Raw genomic sequence first — 25,849 nt, forward strand, 5'->3', positions numbered from 1 at the left:
AAGGAGAAAAGAAAAGGATGGAGGTGCATATAGGAAGAGAGGCAAGACAGATTACAGCAGAGGATGAAGATGAGGCACAGAGAATTAAAGAAAGATGGAGACGGAGGGAAAGAGACAACAGAGAAAATAAGCAGGAAGAAAGAGAAGAGGCTCTTGTAGCGCACAGCTCTGGCTCTTCCCTGGTCTGGCGCAATCCCCTGGGGCCAATGGTTGAGCAGACATTAATCTCTCTGTTTAATGACCCTACAGCTGATCTAATGACTCCTGCATAGGAACCTGTGGCTGTAGGGAGCAGCTCTACACTAAGGGGCAGGGCTCACTGTCCTGCTATTATGAGCCCATGTGTCTGAGGGATGATAATATGGGGCTCACTGCTGGTGTACTGAATAATACAGCCAACTGCTCAAAAGACCAGCATGTTCTGGCCTCCTGGTTGTGCTCAGGTTAAGCTCAGAAATTCCCTTATTGTTTCTACTCATGGAATTCATATATTTGCAATAATTTAAAGTTTATTTGGAATATGCGCAAATAGAGCTGTGGATATAATCGTTTTTGCGATGCTGATGTAAATGATTTTGCATCGATACATTAAAAACTAAATAATTAATTTAAAAATATATATAATTATAATAATAATATATATGAATGTGCTGTACATGTATTATAATTTATTGTAAGTATAGTAGGCTACAATAGCCTATAATTGCATGCATTAATGTGTTCATTTTGACAGCCCTAATTTTTATATAATATTGTGATTCATTCAAACTTTGCAGTCATTCATAATGATGATGATAATAATAAAAATGTTTTTGTACAGAAATATTGGATAGGTAGAATGATAAATATAACTGTTATTAATAAATAATAATTTATCAATAAGATTTTTTTTAAATGATTATTATTGGTTTTTAATTTTAACTCTTATATTCACTTAAATCCACCCATGGTTAACGTCGCTGGACCGAGTGGTTTGTGTGTTACTCCTATATTGTTCCGAATCCCAAAGTTTGATTTATTTTTTTTAATAACTAAAATTCAAAATCTCATTGTCTAAAAATCAGTGCAAAACAAACACAGCCAGTGTCAGTTCAACAACACTCCTGTCATAACTCAAATTCCATGCATGTAGAGAAGCGGCATCATTTATGCTTTTATTTATTATGAATTACTCCTTAATATTATTTTGCACTCCAGGCTTAATGTGGGTTTTTTTCCAAGGGTGTTTTAGTGCAGTACATATGCATATAATGTCTTTTGAGCACGTGTTTTTGTAAGTCAGCTATCTTCCTCTCTTTGTGTCTCGCTCTCTGTGGGCAGTGGTTAGACCATGAGATACAAGGTCATAGGGAACGCTTGATAGAAACCAGGTGTCTCCTCCCCTTAGTAGCGAAATGGTGAACATGATGGTTTGGTTTAAAGGAGGAATGAAATGCCGTTGACACACAATAGCATATTTTACGGCAGCTGTTTATATAAAAAAGTGAGACGGATGATTTGCCGTTATCGAAAGTGGAAGTGACAGTGATGCCTTCATTGGTTTTTCATCATCTTAATGCAATCCTAACGGATGGCAGGCTCACAATCTGAGAAACACGGGACATATTACTTATTGCTGTGATTTCATAATATTAAGCACCGTATAGTGTTTTTGTGTTTTTATAATAAAGGCACGGTATATAGTGTTTTTGCATAGCTTGAATTAGGGATGGGTGATAAACCGGTAGAGATTTTAGATTGTATCTTGCAGTTACACTCATGTGTTGCAGTGTTGCACTGTCACAAAAGCCAAAAGATTATTATTTGAATGTGGTTTAGAATTGGTTATGTGTATTATGAAATGTCATCATTAAAAGCCATATTTTAAGCCATATATGTAGATCTCGTTATTGTAAAATAAAATTAGTCACATCATTACATAAGATTTAGGTCATATTGCCCATCCCCCGTTTGAATCAAGGTTTTGGTCAGAAAAAGCTTAAATATGTTATTTTCCACACCATTAGCATCATTAAACAGAAAAATGATTAATGATTTAAATACTACTACTGTATTCTATTGGTATGCTAGAGGCATACTTATAGTTGTAAAGTTGTAAATGGTTGTAAAAAGATCAATGCCTTTTTTGTGTGACTTTTTTTTTTATGTTACATGAATGGGAGATTTTCATGGACTGAGGTTACAGTTTCTGAACTTGAATGATTCTGTCAAGAGCGTGTATCTTTGTACAGGTGAAAAGTAGCTGGCCCTGTACTTGGGCTATTAAAAGATGCATGAGACAGCCAAAACCACCTCATTTTCTCTCATTCTCTGCCTCTCTCTCTGCTTTGACAAAAGACAAGGTGTTTCATTGTTGCCAAGCTGTTAGTCAAATCAATGACATCCTTTAAAAGTGAATTGTGCTACTTGCTGCCTTTTCAGGAGACATCAACGAATTATAGATTTGCCTTCTGGCCTGATTCCAGTTCTTCAGCTGCGTTCAGTCTGCGCTTTTTTCACTTCATGCAGACACACTCTGATTGAACGACCTTATGATTTGGTTGACAATGAATCTTCTAAACTGATTGTGTGGGAATGTGGTAAAATAGTTTATGCGGACCAGAGTGTACAGTACTCTTACTGATAGCTGATGGCTTGATCAAAGCAGCCACAAACTACAATATCTTTTATTTAAACATCTATGCAAAGCATATGTTGCACATAAGAACACCCTGTTGTTGACTGGTTAGGAAGATATCCTTAGCTTCTTTTTTACCTGCAAATAATCAAGTGCATTTGTGTTGTCACCTAAACTAAATGTGTGTCTGATTTATAACACTGTGGCAATTATGTTGTCTCAGACGTCTGCGGTGTTGGGGAATCCTATCTGTGCTGTTTGTTACTGTTTTATCAAGTGGATTTGTTGTGAATCCATCTGCAGACCTGCGGGCAGGCAAGTGTGGGTGGGTGGTGTAATGCGTGCAGCCCCTGGGTGCTCATGGGAGCTGTGCTGCACAGAGACATGTTTGAAAGGAGCTTAAGAGCTGCCAGGTTTAAGCAGTGACTCCTAATGAGATTACTGAAGCATGGAGGCCACAGCCGAACGTGATCCAGAAACAAACCAGCGCTCAGATTTACAGCCCCGTTGGACACCGTACCTGCAAGTCTAGTCTGTGCTAGGCAAGATGGCGTTTGCTATAATCAGTGCATCAGATTAATTAAAACTCGAATCAAATAAAAAAATAACAACGAGTAAAATCTTTTGTTGCTTTAAAATTAACTAGAGCTTTTTTTTCTGCAGGACTATAGGTCTCTTTTAAATTCAATTAATGGCCCAAGCTTTTAATTGATTTAGCAGGAGCTCTGGATTGTTTTAAATTTGAGTGATCAGATGCAACATTGTTCGAAATTGTCAAACATGTACATACCTAACTTTTAGATGCTTTAGACTTGAAATGGCCCAGTCCAGCTGGTGTGTTCAGAAAGGGTACAAACTGCGGGAAAGCAAACATTTTATGTAATAAAAATGTTCATTCTTTTTCTTGACTTGAAACTTCCAGAATTAATTTAGTATGGTGCAAATATACAGCCTCAGTTTGTTCTGGCATTGTAGAGTGATCTTGTCTTTTTTTCTTTTTGGTCAGTTAAGAAATTTCAGCTATTGTATTAGTGAAGATTAGTGAATACAACGTTGTAGATCTGCTTTCTTTTTTTTCTTCTGTGTTCTGTCACTCGCTTCTGCAAATTGCAGAACGTCACATCAGATGTTTATAGACAGCAGCAGGCTGGTGACCGGGTCTCTGTGTGTTTGTCCTCTCCACAGGCGAGGATGACGGCGTGTGGGAGAGCGGTCTGTCCTACGAATGTCGAACTCTTCTCTTCAAGGCCATTCACAACCTGCTGGAGCGCTGTCTAATGAACCGCAGTTTCGTACGCATCGGAAAATGGTTCGTTAAACCCTACGAAAAGGATGAGAAGCCCATAAACAAGAGGTAAGAAGAATACTATTTCTATTGAGATGTTCTTGCTTTTATTCATGTATGATCATGTTTTGATCATAGGTGTGGTGGAGATTTGAGGAGATATTAATAAATCACTCTTTTGTGCGGGGGCCATGTTTGCAGTTTGCATCACCAATTGTAGTCCTTACATTAGAAAAATTCTTGTTTATGAATCTCAGATTTCTAGATAGAGTAATATTAGGGGATCTAGACCCAGTATTTAATTCACAGTCTGACACAAAAACGGGAATATCATTGCTATCAATGCATGTTCACACACCGTCTCAGTGAGGATTCGAATACAGACCTGGATGTGTTTCCAGAGATCTGTAATTGCAAGGCTACTTGCACTATGCCGTCCTCGGGGTGCAGTACACTCTTGTGTGTTTGTGTACATTAGCTTCTTGACGGGTTTCTTGCAGGCTCTGTCTCCAGCGCTGGATTTCTCCTTGTCAGCATCTGTGCTCTTTGATAAGAAACTGAGACGACGTGTGTAGAGGTGGAAAAAAAAAAGAGCAGCTTGGCTTTTCTCTGCCCTCTGCCACAGTTCTCTCCTCACAGCGTCATTTATTTGCGCTCTTCTCTTATCGTGCTCAAGGTCATTTATACACCTTATTAGCACAGCCAGACAGCTTTCAAGTAGGTTCAAAATAGTTTTTTTTTTCCATACAGCAAATCACAGGAAAGGTTGATAGTCTTCAAGCTCAAAGCAAGATATGTATTTGAGGCATTGTTTACTACTGAAATTAATATTTGAATCCTAGAGCCCTTGAATTTCGAAAGATCAGAGTCTGTTGGTTAAAAATGTTTAAACACACATTCCTTTGAGATCTGTTAAGGCTCTAACTGTGTGTCTGTGTTTTATAGCTCTGTCTGTCTGCAAATCACTGCAAAGTGACAGAAAAAAGGAACAACCACATTTCCTCCTTCAGCTCACCTTCTTTCACTCATACAGACACTTTCCTTCCCTCTTTCCCTTTTTATAGTAGATAACTTTAGATGGCATGTTGGAGAATCAGCAGTCTTATAGATTCAGTTTTTCTAATTGTATTATTTACTTTTTTATTGCTGCTAGCATTTGAACCCAAATGACCACCATAGCTCGACATGTTAAACACAGCCTACATACTCATTAATTATTAATTAAATACTTGCATATTTACTATATACTTTAAACTCTTTGTCCCTTTCTCTTATCATAAACTGATAAAATGTATAAAATTCATCCATTATATGTTTGAAGCAAAGGTATGGTGGAATTTGAATGTGGAGCTTGTAACAGATTTGATTATCGTTCAAAAGATTTTTAAAAATGTTTTTGAGAAGTCTTTAATGCTCACCCAGGCTGCATTTATTTGTTCAGAAATACAGTAAAAACAGTGACATTGTGAATAAAATAACAAATAAAATAAAAAGGTTTCCAGCATCATTACTCCAGTCTTCAGTGTCACACGATCCTTCAGATATCATTCTAACATGCTGAGAAACATTTATTATTATTATTATTATTATCATCCATATTTAAAATAGTTGTGCTGCGTAATATTTTTGTGTGGAAAAATATTTCTTTCTGATTGTTTGATTAATTTACTGTTCATAAAACTTAACTTTTGATCAATTTAATTTATGCTTGCTTAATAAAAGTATTAATTACTTATTAATCATACAGACTCCAAACTTTTGAATGGTTGTGTACATTCCAAGGTGGACCTTAATGTCAAAGCAGTGCATGATGTGTCGAGAGTTTCTATGGAGTCCAACCACTGGTCTGTGGTGAGCTTTACTTCATAACTAATGTCTCATATTTGCAAAATCTGATTCTTCACTTCCTCATCAAGAGCCAAAACGTGTGGTAAAATATCTTAATATGTGTAAGTGTTCGTCTTGTATGAGTTTTCAGCATCACTGCGACAAGATAATATGAACTGAAGGGATTTGATTCTCAATCTGTACTCATTGAGCCTTTTAAATAACAGACTCCGAGGCAGAGGAGCGGGGAACACTGTGTAGTTATGGGCTGGATGGTGATTAGAACTTCTGCCTGCTACTCTGATTCCCAAAGTTTGCTTGTGTCTCTCTTAGTGCTCTAAAACCCTTAGTTAGTGGTTGTGTGTTCAAGTCTTAAGCATGTGTATTTTTCCGCCAAGCAGGTGTTTAATTTTGTCCCTGAAGAGGCACCGTAGCAGAACACACATGTGTCTCTTAGGGGATATCACCTGTCACAAATATGGCTGTGGGTTCTTGCATGCCATAAAATCTCAAAACAAATCTGATCCCTCACAGGCCTCCATTCATAAATGGAAAAAACACAGATTGGCCACAACTTTCAAAATACATTTGATTCCTCACAGGCCGCCCTCCATGCATGATTCATATGTGCAGAAAGTTGTTTTTCATGTTTCATCCAATTTAATGATTGTCTTCAGCTCTGAAATGATTGGCATAATGACTATAAAAGTTTTTGTTTCTATGAAAGAAACAAAAATGTTTTGTACAATGACTTAAATTGATCGATGTAACCGTAAAAACATTTATAATGTTACAAATGATTTCTCTTTCAAATAAATTCCTTTTGAACTTTATATTCATCTAAGAATCCCTGTGTATCACCGTTACCACAAAATATTAACCAGCACAACTGCTTTCAACATTAATAATAAGAAGAACTTGTTATTTGAGCAGAAAATCAGAATATTCAAATGATTTCTGAAGGATCATGTAACATTAAGACTAGGTATGGGTGAAGAAACCCAGTACTAAATGAGCCTTGAGATTAAATTACGAAAGACCATAGTAGTGTTAATAAGCTCAAACCTAATCAGTTTTGGCGAATTTCAGAAAATGCATTCTCTGTTTATTGCTACATAAACATTGTCTTGCAAAATTTCTCTCACCAACCATTTCTAAATTGCTATAATAGCAAGACATTTGTCTGTGATGCATTTTCGCTATTCACAAATTCAGATGAGAACTCTCTCTCTCGCGTCGGAGTCTGTGCCTCTCGCACGCTACAGTGCACACAACACGAAAGGCCCTGCTTAATTAGTGACAATGGCGGAGAGAACTAAACTTACAAAAGTGTGGTTACACTTCACTAGAGTCGATGCAGACAATGCTCATTGCTTAACAAGACGTTTGCTTGTAAGTGCAGAAAGACGAGCAATCTGTCCAAACATCTCTCAAAAGTGCATCAACACAAAGAACCGATAAGAATACTGTTGAAGTACCGGACGGATAAGCAGTATCACATCCATCCCAACTTTGCCATCAAAGGAATGAATTGCATTTTTAAAATGTATATTAGAAAAGTTATTTTAAGTTGAAATAATATTTCACAATATAATTCAATTCAATTCAAATGTATTTGTATAACGCTTTTCACGATACATATCGTTTCAAAGCAGCTTCACAGAAAATGCATCTACATTACAATTTAAATTGATTTGTACATGTTATGCATTTCAGAAATGCACATATACAAAGCACACAGATTAGCTAACTATCTATTATTAATCAATATAATAACTATGGCACAGAAATAAGAATACATGTTGTACTGAAGACTGGAGTAATGGCAACTTTGCCATCAAAGGAGTTAATTGCATTTTTAAAACATATAATAGAAAAGTTATTTTAAGTTGTAATAATATTTCACAATATTACTGTTTTTACTGCACTTAAATAATATTTTGCATTTAAAAAAAATTTGTAACCTCTGTGCACTGTTTAGATTAGGTATGGTGTGTTTAAGGAGTGGATCCGTACTCACAGCACACACACATATACACTTGTGTTCTCTTTTGAGGGATTAACTCAGTAAACCTGTTAGACTTCAGGCCTGTGTTGTCCCCACCTTTGCTTATCCTGACGCCCGCCCTCTAGATCCTTCCGCACAGAAAACACAGACAGCCTCTGCAGCGCCGCTAGCTTCCTCTCCCTCTCTCTTTCCCCGCAGGTTTTTTTTAAAAAAGAATTCCAGCATGTGAATAGACCCAAACCCTTCCTGTTCTGTTCTGTTTTGTCTTGTGTATGAGCAAAAGTGTCTTGTGGTTTCTCTATAATTAGAGGATCTGTGCGGAGGGAAGCTCGGAAGCTAGGCTCCGAGGAATGCCAGAGCACTAGTTTTGTTTTATTAGTTTTTTTTTTGTTCATTTATTTTGAAATGGTTAACACGCTGTGTATAGTTTGTGTGTGTCTTTTTCTAACAGTGCTCAGTCACTAGGTGGTTCTCCTATTGGCTGGCTGTGTTGTCACACAGCGCTGCTCTGTAACCAAACCCGATGTGTTTTAGCTGCTTACATCATCCTTCATACAGGTCAGAGCTGTGATCGTGCGCACTCTCTTTCTCTCTCTGATGGTGGGTGTGAGCAGCAGATCTGTTACCATGGCTAATCCACAGATCCAGTGTGTTCTTTTATGGGCAGTGCTCGCAGGGGAGCTGGGTGATGTGTGAGCCAGAGCAGAACATGATGCATTCCCTGCACGTCACTGCACGTTACTCAACAATAATTGTGGCGTAATGTCGCAGTCATACTGTAAAGGGTATTAAAGATGCATCTGTGATTTTTCTGTTTGCTTAGCAATAGCAAGGAGACTGACTGCGGCTGCAGTGCTGAATATATCCATCACGATACCTACTTGCATGAAACCGCACACATTTCTGAACATCTGTACACACCCACAGAAGTCTCGCGTAATAAAATCATGCGCTTGCATAGGCACACAATCATTTGCATGCAGAAATGCATGCACGGTCTCCCTTGAGATACACATCTATGACAAACTACATGCTAGGATGTTTTATATGGGTTTGCACACAACTGTCACAGACGCATTAACACACCAGCAGATGCAGCAACGGGATTCCACAGAGAGCGAAGCGGCATGTGATCTGGTGTGTTTATCTATTATGAATGAACTTGCTGTAGCTATACTGCTAAAAGGATGAATTTCTCCACACCAGGTCCCTTGTTTCTTTGTCTCGGCCATGACCAGACCCACACAGAATCTTTCTGCAGAATTGAGGCATCTGTCATTTGCAAAGTTGCACAAATCCAGTCCCTTAATACATATGCTTTTGTATATTAAAATGTTGAGATGAAACCGAAGTAGCGACAGATTTTCTTCTGTATTGTCGTCCCAGTCAAACAGATTATCAGAAAATAAAATGATGCAAGTCAGGACTTGGAGACAAATCTGAACGCGAGCTTGCAGTTGATTGGACTAAATGATTATCTGACATGAGAAGTCCGGCATACATCACCAGAGAGAAATATGTCGATTCACTGGAAGGTCCAGTTATGATATTTATAATTATAAAATGAAAAAAGATCATTAGGGATGCATTTCGAAAATTTCCATTTCATGCTGACTTTAAAGATATTTGGGGGGAAATCAGCAGAATTATGTTCAGAGAAAAAAATACTCTGCAGATTCTGTCTGGGCCTTTTTTATGTTATTTTAATTTGGATGAGAGAGGAACTGTAGAACCCATGTGTGCGCACACATTTTGTCCTTGTATCATATTCAAGTTCAAAGGCATGTCCAGATTACATCATTATATCATCTGATAACCATTTTTTTACCCTTCACTCCTGGACAGCTTTAGATAAACACACTGTAGTAAATCTGGACCGTTCAGGGTGGATCCAGAAGATTGCTGTAAATTTAGAGCCCTGCCCAGGCTGCAGCTCCCGGCTGCTTTCCGAGCTCAGTTCCATGAGACTGATGTGAGATTCCTGACATTCCAGAACTCCTACTCTTTCACTTCCCAGTCCTGTTCTGCGCACACACACTTACTGGCACTACACACTGGTCATAGATATCAATGGGGAAATTTCAACTCTTTCTCCGTTTTTATTCCGGGGATTCTCATCCATCTCGTCTCCCTCTCCTCAGATGCTCACTACACTCTGGCCTTGACCCCATAGATTGACTTCATCAAAAACTCCTATCTTTGCTCTAAGGAGTGTGTGTGGAGTGTCTGCAGTGAATAGATTTACAATCCGTGGAGATGTTCCAGGGTCCCCGGTCTGGCACCTCCCCCTATTCTCGAAAAGCATGCTGATTAAAAAAAGTCCCTTTTTCCAATAAAGTTTAATTTTGAGGGTGAAATTTATGGGCGGTATATTGAGGAAGTCAGGGTGTAATGGCGCACTTTAGAGGGGTTTGTTGGCCCAAAGAGCATTATATAGTAGATCTACATCTGTTTGCATGCAAAAGTGTACAAATAAAATGAGCGCTTGTACATGTTGTTTTAAAATCATAGATGTTTCTTAGAAATTACTGGATTCACTTAACAAAAAATCCAGATATAGTCTCTAGGGAGCACCGCTATTAATTGTTTTCTGTTTATTCATTTTATAACACATTTTGCATCAAAGCGTAATTCAAAACCCATCCCTGTGTGGTTGTTGTGATAATCTTTGTCAAGATTGAGAGTCTCTGCGGCTTGGAGCCAATCAGGTCCTCTTTTACTTAGAACATTGGCTTTGTATTTAGTAAAAGCCTGTTACATAACATCAATAAACATTTAATTAACATAAGTGACTGTTGACTAACGTTTTGTTTGAGAAATGTCTAGCCGGCTTTGTTCAGCTGTTATGACGATAGTTAAAGCGTGCAGAATATGAGCTCTTGTCATCTAATCTAGAGGCTTTTTAAGTTCTGTTATTGACTCTGAGCGCTTCGTTTAAAGGCCACGCTTTATGAATGAGTGAGAGGTTGTCCTCCTCTCTCTCTCTCTCTCTCTCTCTCTCTCTCTCTCTCTCTCTCTCTCTCTCTCTGTCTCTCTATGTGTGTGTGTAAAGGCTTTGTTTGGAGGATCTTTTGATAGATGCAGTAGAGCGTGTATGTTTGTGTGTTAACTGCCATTGCTCTGTGGTCGACTGCTTTAATCTGAAGGTATTTCAGAGCGTCTCAGTTCTCTATTTGTGGTAAACGCATAGCTGTTAGTAATGCACTTCAGTACAGTGGCTGACATCTTCCAGGGGTTTGGTTTGGAGAGGGGCTGTGTAACGGCATGTTCCTTCAGTTGATCACCTGATCTTGCTACTGCTATTGGTCAGGTGATGGAAGACCGACAGTTTGTCATGTGGTTTAGACACGTGTGACATGATGTTAGAGGGATAGTTCATCCAAAAATAAAAATGATATGAGTAAATGATGTCTAAATTTGGGATGTTTGTCCTGACTGTCTCCACATCATCTGTTGTTTTGCATGAACACTCTAGTAGTATTTGGTATTATTTTACCTTATAGTGATTGTTTATATTTTCAGCTTATTTTCATTTGTTTTAGTAACTTAAGTTTTTTGAATACTTCTACTTTTATTTTTATTTAATTTTTAGTTTTAATTAGAGTGCTAAAATTACTATTCCGTTAGTTGCCAAAGCAGCATTTTATCTAATAGGCAACTATTTCACCTAATATTTCTAATTTATTTTAGCATTATTTTAATATTTTTTAAGAAAAAACGTAATAATTTCAGTATTAGTTAACATCAACACTCACATGACTGATGCAGGATTGATCCAGTAGCTCTTTGAACATTCTGCATGACAAGACAGTTAAATGTGAATATGTTGGATGCTTAGACACACTTTGCAGATGACTTGGCCACAGGACCACAGACACTACCTGTTTGCCTGTGCCTGGGTGTGCTGCATGTGTAAAGTCGTTGAATTGAGATGTGAAGTGTGTTTTGTAGTAGGAGTTTGCTACGCCCTGACCAGAGCCACTGCTTTCAGGAAGTCAGTAACAGCCCAACAGCTGTGGGATGTTACCTCTTTCTTTCTCATGCTGTTTTTCTCACCACAAGCTGTTCTAGCTGCTAATTTGCCCCCTCTAAACCACGTTGGTTTACCTGTTTGGGACTTCTTTTCTCTTTCTTTTCTTCCTTTCTTGCTTTTTTAGATGTAAATCCGCAGTCATCATAATTGGCTAGTAGGGGTGGTTCAAATTACACTGTTTTTACAATTGTACAGACCCTAAACTTTTGAACTTTAAGTATTTTTATTTATTAGTTTTTTCTTTAGCACAGCACTTGCAGAATCATATAAAGTATAAATATAAAGTCTCAAAAATGAGAAGGTGAAATGGTATTAATCTTAGTTAAACCTAATGATAAATTGCCCACTAAGGGATAAGTTGTCTGAAGATGCAGAAGTCCCAATAGGCATCGCTCTGTTTATTTTCTCATTTCCAAAGACAATTTTTTATTTTAATTTGTTAAGTGTTGATTTTGGACTGGTGTGAACTCTGGCAGGAACAGTGGTTACAGGTCATGTTTTTGTTTTGGGGTTGGCCAGTGATGCACACACTGATCGCTCTGTCTGCCGCTGAATAGAGAACTTCAGGAGCATGATGTTATTGAGCACACTGTGGGCAGACCATGTGATTAAATCTGATGGTGTAGCAGTATTGAGCTTGTTCAGAGAGCCTCCTTTTGTGTGCATTGTTGTAGTGAACGTTTAAGACCTGTGTGCGGCTAAAATAATGTCAGATCGCAGTTGTGCTAATATCTCTACAGGGGGCAGCCTGCTGTAAAACATCCTCCCCTAGCAAGACCAAGAGCTGTTGGAGTGCTTGGGGTCAGTGTGGCATGTTTGCTCAGTTTAGGCTTGACGTAGTTGCAAAACAGTGTCTCTCTGTGGGTTAGTGGCTGACCCTCTTCTATGTTTCTCACTCTAAATGCAGATGTTTGGCAGGTGTCCATATTGATGGCATGCTGCCTGTACTGTGGCACTTTTTGGACAGACTTTTTTCGGGTTAATGACCACAGTTATAAAGCTGCTCTCAGTAACACTGTATGTGACAACGGCTGGACCAGAGACACATCCATAAACACTTTCTTATAAATCCAGAATAAGTCTTGTGGAACTAAACCCGGGTGCACACTGTACGATTTATAATAGTCCTTTGCGATTGTTGCTTGTCAGACTGTACGAACATGATCCCCGCTGTAAGCCATGTCACGCTGTAGGATCTCATTTGTCATTAATGTCAGAATGTTCGGCAGTCAAGAAGCATTAAAAAACGGACACGCGCAAAAAGACTTGTGTGGGGTTTTACATCATCAAACCGTGACATGCATTTACATGCAGGATAGAAATATTTAGCAAGTGGTGGTTTGTTGTCTCACTAATTGCATCATCGGGTTCTGCGCTCCTATTGGTGTTTGATTTGATGATTGACAAAGGAGAAGCCACACTGTAGGACTGCACCTCAAATCTTCTGACATTGCCAGAATTTCGGCAGAGGTTAGATTTGATTTCACTGGTCGTTACACTGCTCTCGGTGAACATGTCAAACTAGCGATCAAAGACTAAAGATTTTGTCCTAGGATCTTTTAGGGTTCACAAAATTTGTCTCAGACGGCCAAATCGTGGGCAAAATCAGTGTGAACTAGGGATGGCATCGTCTATCGCCGATCGCTGACAGACATTGCGATGTTGAGCTGGCATCGTGATATTGTTTCCACGGTGGAAATGTCATGTCATGCTTGTCACATCAGCCAAAATAGCGCTGTATGACCGATGTATCTCTTTTATTTAGTTTTTCCTTTTTTATTCAAAATATTCACAAACGTGCTTAACATGTCATCATCTATCTTGTATTCTGATTCTCAAATATGTGTGAGTGAGTCAGTGTTCGGTCATTGAAAAACCTTTATAAATGACCTTGATCTATAACATAAGAAGGGTGCCACGTTAGTTTGCACCGGAGTTCAGAGAGTCCCGCCAGTCATATTTACATAACGTGAATTCATCAGTTTCTCCCGAAATACATGAAATTAAGTGGCTGGTGAAATGGAAGAAGAATAGAGTTAACTTTTATAGTTACTTACTAGGGATGCAACAATACAGTTAGTCCACGGTTCAATACATACCTCGGTTTTTAACCACGGTTTTCGGTTCGGTTCTGATGTCACGTCACATCAGTTTTTTGCTATTCTATTCTTAAGCGACAGGAACAGCAAGAGGTTAAGGAGAATAAAGACAATTTTTTTATTGCAATACTCTTTCTTTAGCCTGACAAGCCAGACCCACATCAAGATGTTGGGTCTGGAAACTCACCATTGACAGGGCTCAATCCGAGGGGCGGGATAAACACAGCTGTCTTTCAAAGTCCCTCTGCACGCAATTGGATAGCGCCATGACCGCCACAACCAATCAGAGCGAAGAAAAAGGTGAAGCAGAGCTAACGTTAGTTGATAGACTTTCGCCGTTTCCTTAAAAAAACCCTTGTACACATTCCTAGTGTATTGTATACTATAAAATAAATATATATAAAGATTTACACTGGCAGCTCAGAGCTGTACAGCAGCATTTAAGTTTGAAATTTAATGAATAAATGTAAAAATAAAGCACTACATAGACTTCACTATAATATATACATTGATTCTTATTAAAGCTACTGTATTATTTTTTCAGTCAAGAGCAGTGAGTGATTTTTTCTTTGTCTTTTGTTGTTGTATTAACATTAAAGGGATGGTTAACTCAAAAATGAAAATTGTCATCAAGAAATGAATACAGGTTTGGAGCGATATTAGTAAATAATGACATAATTTTAGAGGTAAACTGTCCCTTTAAGGACAGCGTGTTCACTAGGCTGTGCTGCTGTCAATATATAGACACACGCCGATTTTACTTTCACTTTAGACATAACTGACTGTGTTTATGTTAACCTTGTGCATATTTGACAGTATTAGCGCAGTAAGACGACTTCTTAGTCCAGTAATCACGTGTTTGACAGGCGTTTAGTGCGCACGCTCGAAAAAGCGCATGTTAAAACTGTGCATAAGCATGCAAATTAAATGTTTAACCGGCAAGGCTGTAAAACGCATGCAAATAATGAACTTTCCTGATTGTGAATTACTATAGTGTTCCGTGAGTATAACTCCACCACTAACGTGTGATGTGAATGTATGCCGCCTTGTTCAATATATTGGGATGGAGGCAAATTATAGAATTTGTAGAAAAATTATTAATTAAATGCAAAACCGGAAAAAAAAAACACAATTCACAAGCGAGTATTGAACCGTGAATGCCGTACCGAACGGTTCAATATTATATTGAGAATTGTGGCATCCCTATTACTTACACTATGCAGGGCTCCAGAGTGCGACTAAATGGTCGCATTTTGCGACTAAAATTTGAGTGTGCGACTGAATTTTACATCCAGTCGCACATGTGCGACCAGTAAATTTGCCTGCTGTCGGTACTGGAGAAATTCAGAAAATACACTTACTAATTATAATTGATAGACGTTATGTCTGGCAAATTCTATCTTTGCCAGCCGTTTCTATATGAGATAATATTAAACCATTTGTCCGTGATGCATTTTTGCCATTCGCAATCCAGAAGAGAGAAAGCGAGCTCTCTCACGTGGAGCTACAGCGCACACAACACCACAGTCAGCTTAATGAGTGACGATGGCCAAGAACTAAACAAAAGTTTAGTCTGCTTAAACTTTAGGGATGTGCTGTGATATTAATCTAATTTTATTTTCGATTTTGGCTTCCAAGAATTATAAAAAGATGCAATGAGGTAAAACTATTCATATAGCCGTGTTCGTCGAGCTCATCCTTCCCTTCACAGCCTTGCGCTGTCATTTCTCCTTAAGCCTAAACTAAACGTCAGATTCAGTGATTGTTGTAAACTGCAGTCTCTACTGTTGCTAAACTGCGGGATGTGTTTGATAATAAAGAGCTATTAAATGCACAATAATCCGCGCAAGAGACGCTGTTTCCAACTTCAAGGCGGCGTGTGTGCTGCGAAATGGACCGACTTGCACTTAATATTTTAGGCTTCGTGTGCGCGACTAAACCATCAAATAAACAACAAATAGCCTGTGTCAAAATGACCGGATTGGAGAGTAGTTATTTTAACAGTTTATATCTTAAATGGACGTAAATAGTTTGGAGAAATAGGAGAATATGATATTATTAGTTCTACATTGATCGGTCTTAAAGGGGCAGCGTCTAATAAACCTGCTGACGATTGAGCCATTAATTCGAATCAAACAAAAGGCAAATAGAAAATATTCACATCTCTTGAATTAATAACTTTAGCTTTTATAAGCATTAATCTATGAATTTATACAGTGAAAACTATGCAGTGTTATTTTACATTTCATTATTTTATTAGATTTCTTTGTAGGTTTGTTCTTTACTGTAATATTAATGTTAGCAGACCTTCCGAATGCCTGCACACTGGTCCATTTACAAATACATGTTTTCTATTTTTGTTCAAACTTTGCGGTATCTTTTGCTATAGATATTTTACTTTTCAGATTATAAAGCCATGTTAATTATGTTCTTAATTATGTTTTTTTAAAATAAAATAAATAAAGTATAATAAGAACCGATAAGAATACTGTTAAAGTACCGGATTGATAAGCAGTATCGCTAAGAGTAGTAATACCATTAAAACCTTAACGATACCCATCCCTATTAGTAATACAGTGGAAATTAGTAGATTTGGTTAGCATGTTGATTTACGGTGTGCGCCCCTAAAATTTCTGGTTGTGCCCCTAAAATTTTCAGTTGGGGGCCACTGTGCTCCTAGTGAAAAAAGTTAGTCTGGAGCCCTGCTATGTGTATCTGATATGAATAAAGCACGTCTGCAAATTATATTTGAATGGATTGTTATCGCTGCTTCCATAGACACCTGTGTGTATTTTACATTTTTGTATTTTTTATTTAACTATAAATGTATTGTTTTGCTAGTACTTGTGTATTTAAATGTCTGAAACCTAAAATAAACATTGTGGTTGAAAACACTGAATAGTTTTGATATGTCAAGCGCTGAGTGCATCCGTCACTTAGTGTCACTCGTTCACACAGAATACGCTTTAGCTTTGAAAAAACGTGAGATGCGGGCAGTTGAATGTGGAGAAAAAACGCAAGGTCTCGAGAGTTTTTAAAACGCCCTGTCATACACAAGATGGTCCATGACAGGGCATCATGCCCCCCAACCCTGATGTCATTGTCCATCACAATGTTTCACAGTAGACATAGTCCGATGCCAATTTGGTAGACATCGCCCAACCCTAGTGTGAACTCAGCGTTAGATGTTCTTAATAGTTCCATCTTTTTAGGGTAAAAAAATCTGAAAAACAAGACTTTATTTCTGTTCTCTAGATATAGCTTGTGTGACCATCCTTAATTGCTAGTTGTTGTCATTTTACCATCATCTTTGTGAAATTCATTAAAACTGATTGCTTAGAAAAGTAAAAGCATACCTCTTCTGAAAAAAACAGCATGTTCTTGAGGTGTTCTTCATGTTTGTCGCATAAACTTTGTGTGAGATACCAATCAAAGTTTAATACTTCAGTTTAGGGGCTTGTTCAGATCTCTAACCCCAAGTATGAGGAGTATTAATAGCAACAATTGCCATAGCAAGCATAATAAATTCATGCAGGAACTTTATTTTACAAATGTTTCCTTTTGAAGCATAATGCAGTGGCATTTCATGGAAATACAAGAGGGTTTTTCTGGTTAAGCAATTTTGCCAATGGACTACTTTTGCTTTAAGATGCTTTAATGCCTGTGATGATTCCAGATCAGCAGAGCAACTCTAATGCGCTGTGGAACGAAGGATTTTAAGCACATATTAGGAAGCTAGCGTAGTTTGGGCTGATTTTCACAGAGCTCAGGCTTTACAGAGCTCAGAGTGTGACTAATGTAGAAGAAGTGTTATTGTCCTTTTACATATATTAAAGAGCCTCATGCATATTCATGAGGAGAAGGGTCAAACACAGTGTAATCCTTGAGGTCAAAGAGCAGACGCTTGCATCTCAATGATGTGTGATGTTATTCACGTGTTTGATATATTGACAATACTGTTTTTAGTTACAAATGAATCAGATTTTTTTTCTGAGGCATGTAATGATCACATCAGATGGCATTTAAATGATTCACAAGATTTCATTGACGCTGATTAAATGACTCCTATCATCTAATATATTTACAGAATGTCTTTAGTTGTTGGTTCTTTATGATGAGTATTTCTTTCTTTCTTTTTGAAGCACACATGTTTAACTTAAACACCTGTCTCTCTCTCTTTCTCAGAGAACACCTGTCTTGCTCCTTCACGTTCTTCCTGCATGGAGACAGTAATGTGTGCACCAGTGTGGAGATCAACCAGCACCAGCCTGTATACCACCTGAGCGAGGAGCACCTGACACTGGCCCAGCAGGCTTCCAGCCCATTCCAAGGTGATAGAACACTCTTTACTTGATATGCTTTTTCATCTACCCCTCCTCCCCCCCTCCTCTGCTTTTGTTTCTCCTCTCACTTTTACTCTTTCCAGCATTTCCTTTCTAATCAAAGAAGAGATGAGGTTTATAATTAGTTAAGCCCAGTGGCATCCTGTCTGCCCCTCCTTATCTCGAAAAAATTAAATAATTAAAATACAGAAATGGTGTTAAAGACCTTTTTCTGTTTTAGGTATTGGGGAAGAGGGAAGTGTTCTTCATTACTGGTAAAATGGGCAGTGCTTGATGTCCTGATGGTGACTTCTGCACATCCTTAAATCTTGAAATGCTAAAACTGAAAAAAAAAAAAAAACTGATGAAAAAAAAAAAATCATGATTTGATGTTTTTGTTTTTTGAGCAAAACTTTGTTTTAGTTGTCCTTCCAAAAGGCTGTTAGTGAGTGCGTTTACATGCACGTTCTTAAGCCGATTATGCTTAATAAGCCGACAACGAATATGGTCATGTAAACGCGGTAACCCGTTTTCTTTTATCGGAGTAAGGTCATAAACTGTTTAAGCATAAACCGGTCGGAACAGGTAGTTTTTTGCCTCTTACCCTAATTTTGTGCGGCATGTAAACGCATTAACCTGCTTTCTGTCAGCTTAATGAAATGCGCATGTGTGATAGGGAACACAAACGCATACTTTGAGCAGATTTAAACGCATCTAGACAGAGCAAGCATTTTGCATGAAAGAAAGAAGGAAATTTATCCCAAACGCAGACTCTTTTAAAGCTACACTGTGTGATATTTTCCCCCATCTAGTGGTGAAATGATATATGACCATCCAGTGAATTTTAGTTTCTGTTCCTCTCAATTCCGATTTCGTTTTAACTCCTACGGTGGCCGATTTAGTCCAAGATTAATATGGCTTCCAGTTCGACCTCGTCCACATTCGACACGGTGCCATCGAGTGTTAAAACGCGAAAGGCGAAGCTTGAATTTACGGGTATGTCTCTCTTTGGCTAATGTACTTTCAAGATGGAGGGGCAACATGGCGACCCGCATTCGAACCCCTTACCCGTATGTATTTTCAATGGCATATTATAAACTTACGAGAATACTTTATTACTTGAACTAAGTAAATATACATTAATGAGCACATATATTTTTGAAAGAACTAAGTGTTTTTAGCTAAGAATAAACAAAAAAAGTTACACAGTGTAGCTTTAAGACCCAGAAATTTGTAAAAATGTGTTCTCATCTCTCGTGCAGTAAAAGTGGTTCAGTCAAAACGCTGCATCTGTAACTGCATGAGAGAGTAATATATGAGTCTGACACGTTGTAAGCTTTATTTAACATCACAACTGACATAACATATGGAATACTCTGAGTCAGATACGGAAATTATTATTTCTGATACCACTACAAGGAAATAATCGGATTTACTAATAAAGTCATGTAAACGCGGTTTGCTCGTTTTTGGTGTTGTCAGTTTACTGGTTTGCATGTAAACAGGGAAAACTGGTTATTAATAAGCTGATATTTGTGAGTTATCAGCTTACTGGTGTGCATGTAAACATGCTCGGTGATGGTAACTTTAAGGAAGTCAATTTGCAATTTATGATCATGTGTCCCTGTGTGGGAAATCCTCACACTTTAGAAGATTTAGGCCTATTTAAAGGCACAGTATGTACATTTTACTGCTAAAGGTCGCTTATTCAAAACAAAAGTGTAGCGTGATGGTGCCGTGAATGAGCTTGGAAACATGAGAATTGTAGTCTTCACCTCCTAAGCCAATAGAAAGCAATCCGACAGGGCTTTGGCAGAAACAATGTTCATGGATGAGCTAATGTATTACAGTTTTATTAATGTTACTGTGATATGAAGCAGGGCAGGCAGAGAGCCTGGAACATTATATGTTGCCGTTTTTATTATGCTTACACGTCACAGTCGGCCGCTTCTTTTGTTTTGTTGTTTGTGTATATTTCACGATTAAAGTTACGTTAAACTTCCGCCTCCTCCCCTGAACTTAAACTCTGTTACAGTTACGTTTGACCACTCAAATTCACATTATTTTAATTCAAGTGCTGAATTGCTACTCATACATGTATTGGAATTAGCTGAAGGCATTAAATCGTTTCGCTTTCAGTGTGAAAGCTCAGTTCTTCTGCCAGGTTCAGTGTGAAGGGCCTTAACGTGGATATGACGTCACTGATGGGCGACGCAATGACACGGGCTGTTACACAGATTAAAATTGCTTATTTCTTTGGATTTAAATATTTGGAAACATTTGGGAAAATGTAAGCACACAAGTCAACAAAATTTAAAACATTGATCTAGTTGTTTTTGGATATTTTAATCCAAAAAATCTTACATACAGTGCCTTAAAAGTTACCATGAAATCAAAAATGACAATTCTCCTAAATTGTTATAAATGATTTATATGTGCACATCATAGAGCTGCAACTAACGATTATTTTTTCTGTCGACTAGTCTAACGATTATTTTTTTCGATTAGTCGACTAATCTAGCGATTATTTTTCCGGATTAATCTTATGATTCTTTTTTACTGATTATTGTATTTCAAAGAGGGTAGTGAATTTGTATATTATTTTAACATGAAATCAATGAATGATGACAATATTAATTGTATTTCAGGAAGGGTAGTGTACATAGTATGCCATTTTATAATGAAATATATGAGCTTTTTAAACATAATATATAATGATACTATTCATCATAAAATGTATACAGAGTAGGCCTAATTAGGAAAAGTTGTTTACTATAGTAGTTGAGTATGATTTACTTATTGATTTGTGTCAATAGTAAACGAAAATGCACTTGTATTTATCTGCAAAAGGTTCACATACAGGAGCTTTCAGCATAGTTTTAATATAGTATAACTAGTCGTCTATTTTGAAGATACATGTGCATAAACAACGACTAAAGCTGCCAGAAGTTTTTGCCCAAACTTCAAAAACACATTTAAATGATTAAAGCTAGAGGCATATCTTAACTTTAATGTTACTTTAATCATGCAAACTACCTATATACAGCATGTTATTATGCATATGTGTTTGGGACAGAGGGGAACCAGGTCGCATTAACAGGAGATATATGCAGCCCATAATAAATAAAAGCACGAGATGTACTGGGGTCGGAGAAGAACCCCGGAAAATGTGACCGTCTGTTGCAATACACGCGCCACGGTTCAGCTGCGCGAGAGAACACTGGCAGCAGGGTTGCCAGGTTTTCACAACAAAACCCACCCATTCGTTACTCAAAACTAGCCCAAAACAAGCCCAATCGCGTTTCGGGGAGGTTCTCTGGTAAACATCGCGTTCGGGGGGTTAAATAAGTGTGTTTTTTTGCAGGGCTGCCTGCTAAAATTCTCATTCCCGGGGCTAAATATCACATAGTTGGGATCGCTTCAACCCGCGGACATGAGACACAGCCCGCGGCAACAGTGTAGAAGTAGCCCAATCCCGCGGAAAAAAACGAGACTTGGCAACACTGATTGGCAGTGTGAAAGCTCCCGCTCTCCACGCGCACAGTTCCTGCTCTGCCACCGCGCGCAGTGTGAAACCGGCATTACAGAGCGAACAAAGCACAGTTTTATTCGGCTTCTGTTCAAAGTACTCCCACACTTTTGAATGTCGCGGTCTGGCTTTATATGATAAATTATCATTTTCACTATGCCCGGGAGCAGAAGCTGCCATTATTCTAGATCTTCTGTTCCATTCTAGAACGTAAATAATGTGCCGTCGACGCATTTCACGCACGTATTTTCGTAGTCGACGTCATCGACGGCGTCGACGCGTCGTTGCAGCCCTAGCACATCATCATTTAATTATTTTTTATTTGCGTTCAAAATCTTCAGTCTAAAACCTTTACTTCCCTTGACACCTCTCTGTGTTATCTCATCTGCACCGCTGCAATGGCTGGGCAAAATAGCCTCACTTCCAGCAACCTGTCACTCAGATGAGATTGCAGCATTTAGCAAATGACAATGATTTTACCATCCAATGAATTCTCCCGCCCCTACGTTTTTTTTTTTCTTGTTTGAGAAGCCAGTTCACTTGGATATACATCACAACGGGGAAGAAAAAACAATTGCTGAGTTTAAGCCCTCAGTTTCTATTATGTACCCAAGGACTATCAATGGGAAGTATTGCTTGTGCCGCACACTTTAGAATGGATTTCATCCAGTATTGCGTATTTTATCTTGGAACGCTGGCTGGAACACTGTATTGACCAATCTGCGTTCAGAACTTCACCATGGACTCCGTCCATGCACTGGATCACATCTGATGAAGTTTTGCATAATTGTGATTGTTTGTGATCCTTATTAAAGTTTTAAAACATAATTCATCCTTTTGATGGGAAATAACCTTTGCAGTGAATCAGGAATGTGTGATGTGTCAATTGGAACCAGCTGACCTTTTTCTCACTCGCCCGCTCTCCCTCGATCTCCTTTGGTCTGCTGCTCACCGCTTCTGACAGTCTCGGATTAGTGAGCGTGCGAGTGTTGCGACTATGACCTCATAAAGAGCAGTGAGAGGGGTGTAATGAACTCATAGCTCACTTAACTGAGCAGGAGAGAGAGAGAGAGAGAGAGAGAGAGAGAGAGAGGGACTGGTAGTGTACAGATTGCTTGACAGAATAAATGTGAGGTGAACGGTGTGATATTGGAATACATTTGTTTGCCTATTTGTCTGAAAATTGCTTTATATCTGTGTGATGCCCCCAATCAAATGTGGACCAGAGCAGCAGATCTCGCTCTAATGATGGCCGACTTGCGGAGACCTCTTTAGTGGATTCAATGCTTTGAGCTCCCCTGCAATGCAAATTCTGACCTTCCGCCCTGCCACCTGCCCGAAGAGCTCAACGCCGGGCTTCCTTTCTGTAAATATTTTGTGTATCTCAGCTGAGTCTTTTCTGATGCGCTACGACGAGCCGGCGGTCCAGAGGCCAAACAAATTCCGGCCCGTCACCTTGGCTCAATCAGGGAGCTGTCGGATATTAAAAGAGCCGTTTTTGCCTGGAGAGACATTCTGTGAACGAGCCGTGTTTGTTTTGTTACGCCTGCTCAGCTCGGTTTTCTTGAAATAATGCATTTTGGAAGCTTTTGTCTTAAAGCCAGTGTTGATAAAGGATAATGATCTCTGTTAGAGCGTGTAGGTTTAAGCCACTGAAACCCATTAAAGATGAATCGTGCCACTTTTCCATTTGTATAGCCCCCCTCCCCATTCCCTCTTCCCATACCTCTTCCGGATGGACGGAGGTGTCCTCTGTCATTGCGGCTTTTATGGATTTGTGTGATGAAGGCCATGGAATGAGCCGGCTAATGGAAGGACACAGGATGGATTCACCCCCCCTACTTTCTCCCTGGAAGCTCCTTCCTTCCTCCTAACCCCTAATATGTGGATCAATATATCAAGTACAATATGAGATTTCCTTGGGAACATTTTTTAACTACCTACCTCTGTGTTTAGTTGTTTTTTTTAAGGCGTTAAAACATCATGAAACAGGGCTGCTCTTGAGAAAATGAAGTGTTCTCAAGACACCAATAGGGTGAAAACTGATGCTGTTGCTTCCATATTTGCGCTTCACCTTGTCTTACTCTCTCTCCTTGTCTTTCTTTCATCCTGTTTCTGTCTCTCTCCCTCTGAGTGACCTGTTTATTTAAGTTGGTTTATGAGCTCTGAATGAGTGCTGCTTGGCAGTAACTGGAGGCTGTGTTGATATGAAAGGGTTTCGGAAAGTGTCTGAGAGAAAGGAGGAAGGAAAGAGACCCGGCTGCAGTGGAGGAGTCATTTAAGACCACAGTTAATGAGGAACAGAAGTGGAGCGAGCGGTTGAGAGAGAGCCAGGCGGGAGTGTTTGTACAGTGTTCCCCGCTTCATAGACTCATTTGCTTTGGCCCTGTTCTGATTACACGCTCTTCACTCTTCATGCGTTTCTTCTACATATGCTGGGCTTTTTACATGGGAAGAACCAGCCACTTTCCAAGGACAACGCCAGATAAATGCCACTTGATTGTGCTTTTTAGCAGAGGTTCTTTTGCCATAACATGTGAACACCTAGATGATAGGTGAATTGCTTAAAGGCTAAATGGTTATCCCCGATGCATGTTACATGGTCTTGGTAATTCATTTTGTTAATTGTCACAATCATGATTTTTTTTGTCTGCATTTTAGATATCATGCAATTAATTACAGTTAACAATTGAATAGTCTTTTTTTCCCTGATGTCTTTCACAGTGTAAGTTTATGACTTAGAACTTAGGACTGGTGGTGGTTCTTAAGATATTGTTGGTTATTCAGTGTTTCTGTAAAAAAATTGATATTGGTAATTATTATTAAAAGGAAAAAAATACTAATACTAATTCTACTACTAATAACAATATACAACGCACTAAGGATTGATGAGCTGCTGGGTTCAATATTAATCACGTTGTCAGCGTTCACTCTGATTTGCTGAAATCAAAACAGGTGCGTAATAGATGAGCACCAGCCAATGAGATTGCTGTTTAGGCATTAGTCCCGCCTACCATAAACTACCGGAGAAACCACCTAATAATTCTACCGGAGAAACCACGTTATAATTCCAAATGAACTCCGCTGTTTTGACAGAAAAATACAACAAAGAATATGGTTTACATGTAGTGCGTTGATTCTACGTGGTATTTAAGACACTCTCTTTGCGTGTGTGAGAAACACAGGTACACTGTGCATCCGTTGAGCTGAACTAAAATAGACGGAGAGCGAAACTGTTTCTCTGAGTGTTCACCGAGTGAAAATATCTTTGCTAAATTTATTCTTAGCCTCTAACACACAGACACTGGCGAGTAAAATCTAAGCATTTATTGGCCAATGGCTAATGATAGATATTTAGTCGCCCAGAGTGAAGATTTAATTGCAAATGCAAGTGATTTACTCGCTTTGTAGAGGGTTGGTTGGAAAATATAATTTTTTTTAAATGTATATTTATTGTTATTAAGATTACAACATTTATAATATATTTTAATTTTGCACTGTTGTTTTGTGGTGCCTAATTGTATTAAAACCTAGCTTTAATATTGTAATATAATAATAATAATAATAATAATAAATCATCTGCATTTGTAATGGTGAAATATTGATATTTGCATAAAATCTCCTTATTTGAATGGCGATTGGGATTAAAAGAGCACAATGATTGTGATTTTATCTCAATCTTAATTAGATCAGATAATCGTGACAGGCCTGTGTCCCAGATTCTTGCCCTTTATGCCACTGTAGTGTTCTGTACAGTATGTAGTGTGTATCATTAAATATCATCATCTTCTCTCTACAGTGATTCTGAGTCCATTTGGACTGAACGGGACATTGACCGGCCAGTCCTTCAAGCGGTCTGACCCTCCGACACAGAAACTCATTGAAGAATGGAACCAGTTCTATCCCATCAGCCCAACCTCCAAGGAGAGCGCAGAGGACAAAATGGAGGACATCGACTGGGAGGACGACTCCCTGGCAGCAGTGGAAGTGCTTGTTGGTGGGTTGGAGCAAATATATATTTTACTTAAAAGTCTGTTAGGTAAACTAATTGCATTGTGGAGGCAATACATGTATGCGTTTGTGCATTTATTAGTTGTTCATCGTGTTAATGCGTGGGCTTTTTCTCCAG

General features: G+C 38.6%; 1 protein-coding gene across 1 annotated transcript in view; it reads left to right on the plus strand.

The window, feature by feature from the left end:
* The window catches only part of med13a (mediator complex subunit 13a), a 105,122-nt gene that overhangs the window by 36,937 nt on the left and 42,336 nt on the right, over positions 1-25,849 (plus strand). Inside the window, exons 3-5 of the mRNA XM_079804804.1 lie at positions 3,803-3,971; positions 18,055-18,200; positions 25,520-25,717. Of these exons, the coding sequence (XP_079660930.1) occupies positions 3,803-3,971; positions 18,055-18,200; positions 25,520-25,717 (513 nt within the window). The remainder of the gene's footprint in view (positions 1-3,802; positions 3,972-18,054; positions 18,201-25,519; positions 25,718-25,849) is intronic.

The sequence above is a fragment of the Gobio gobio genome (genome assembly GCF_949357685.1).
Source record: "Gobio gobio genome assembly, chromosome: 22".
Classification (NCBI taxonomy): domain Eukaryota; kingdom Metazoa; phylum Chordata; class Actinopteri; order Cypriniformes; family Gobionidae; genus Gobio; species Gobio gobio.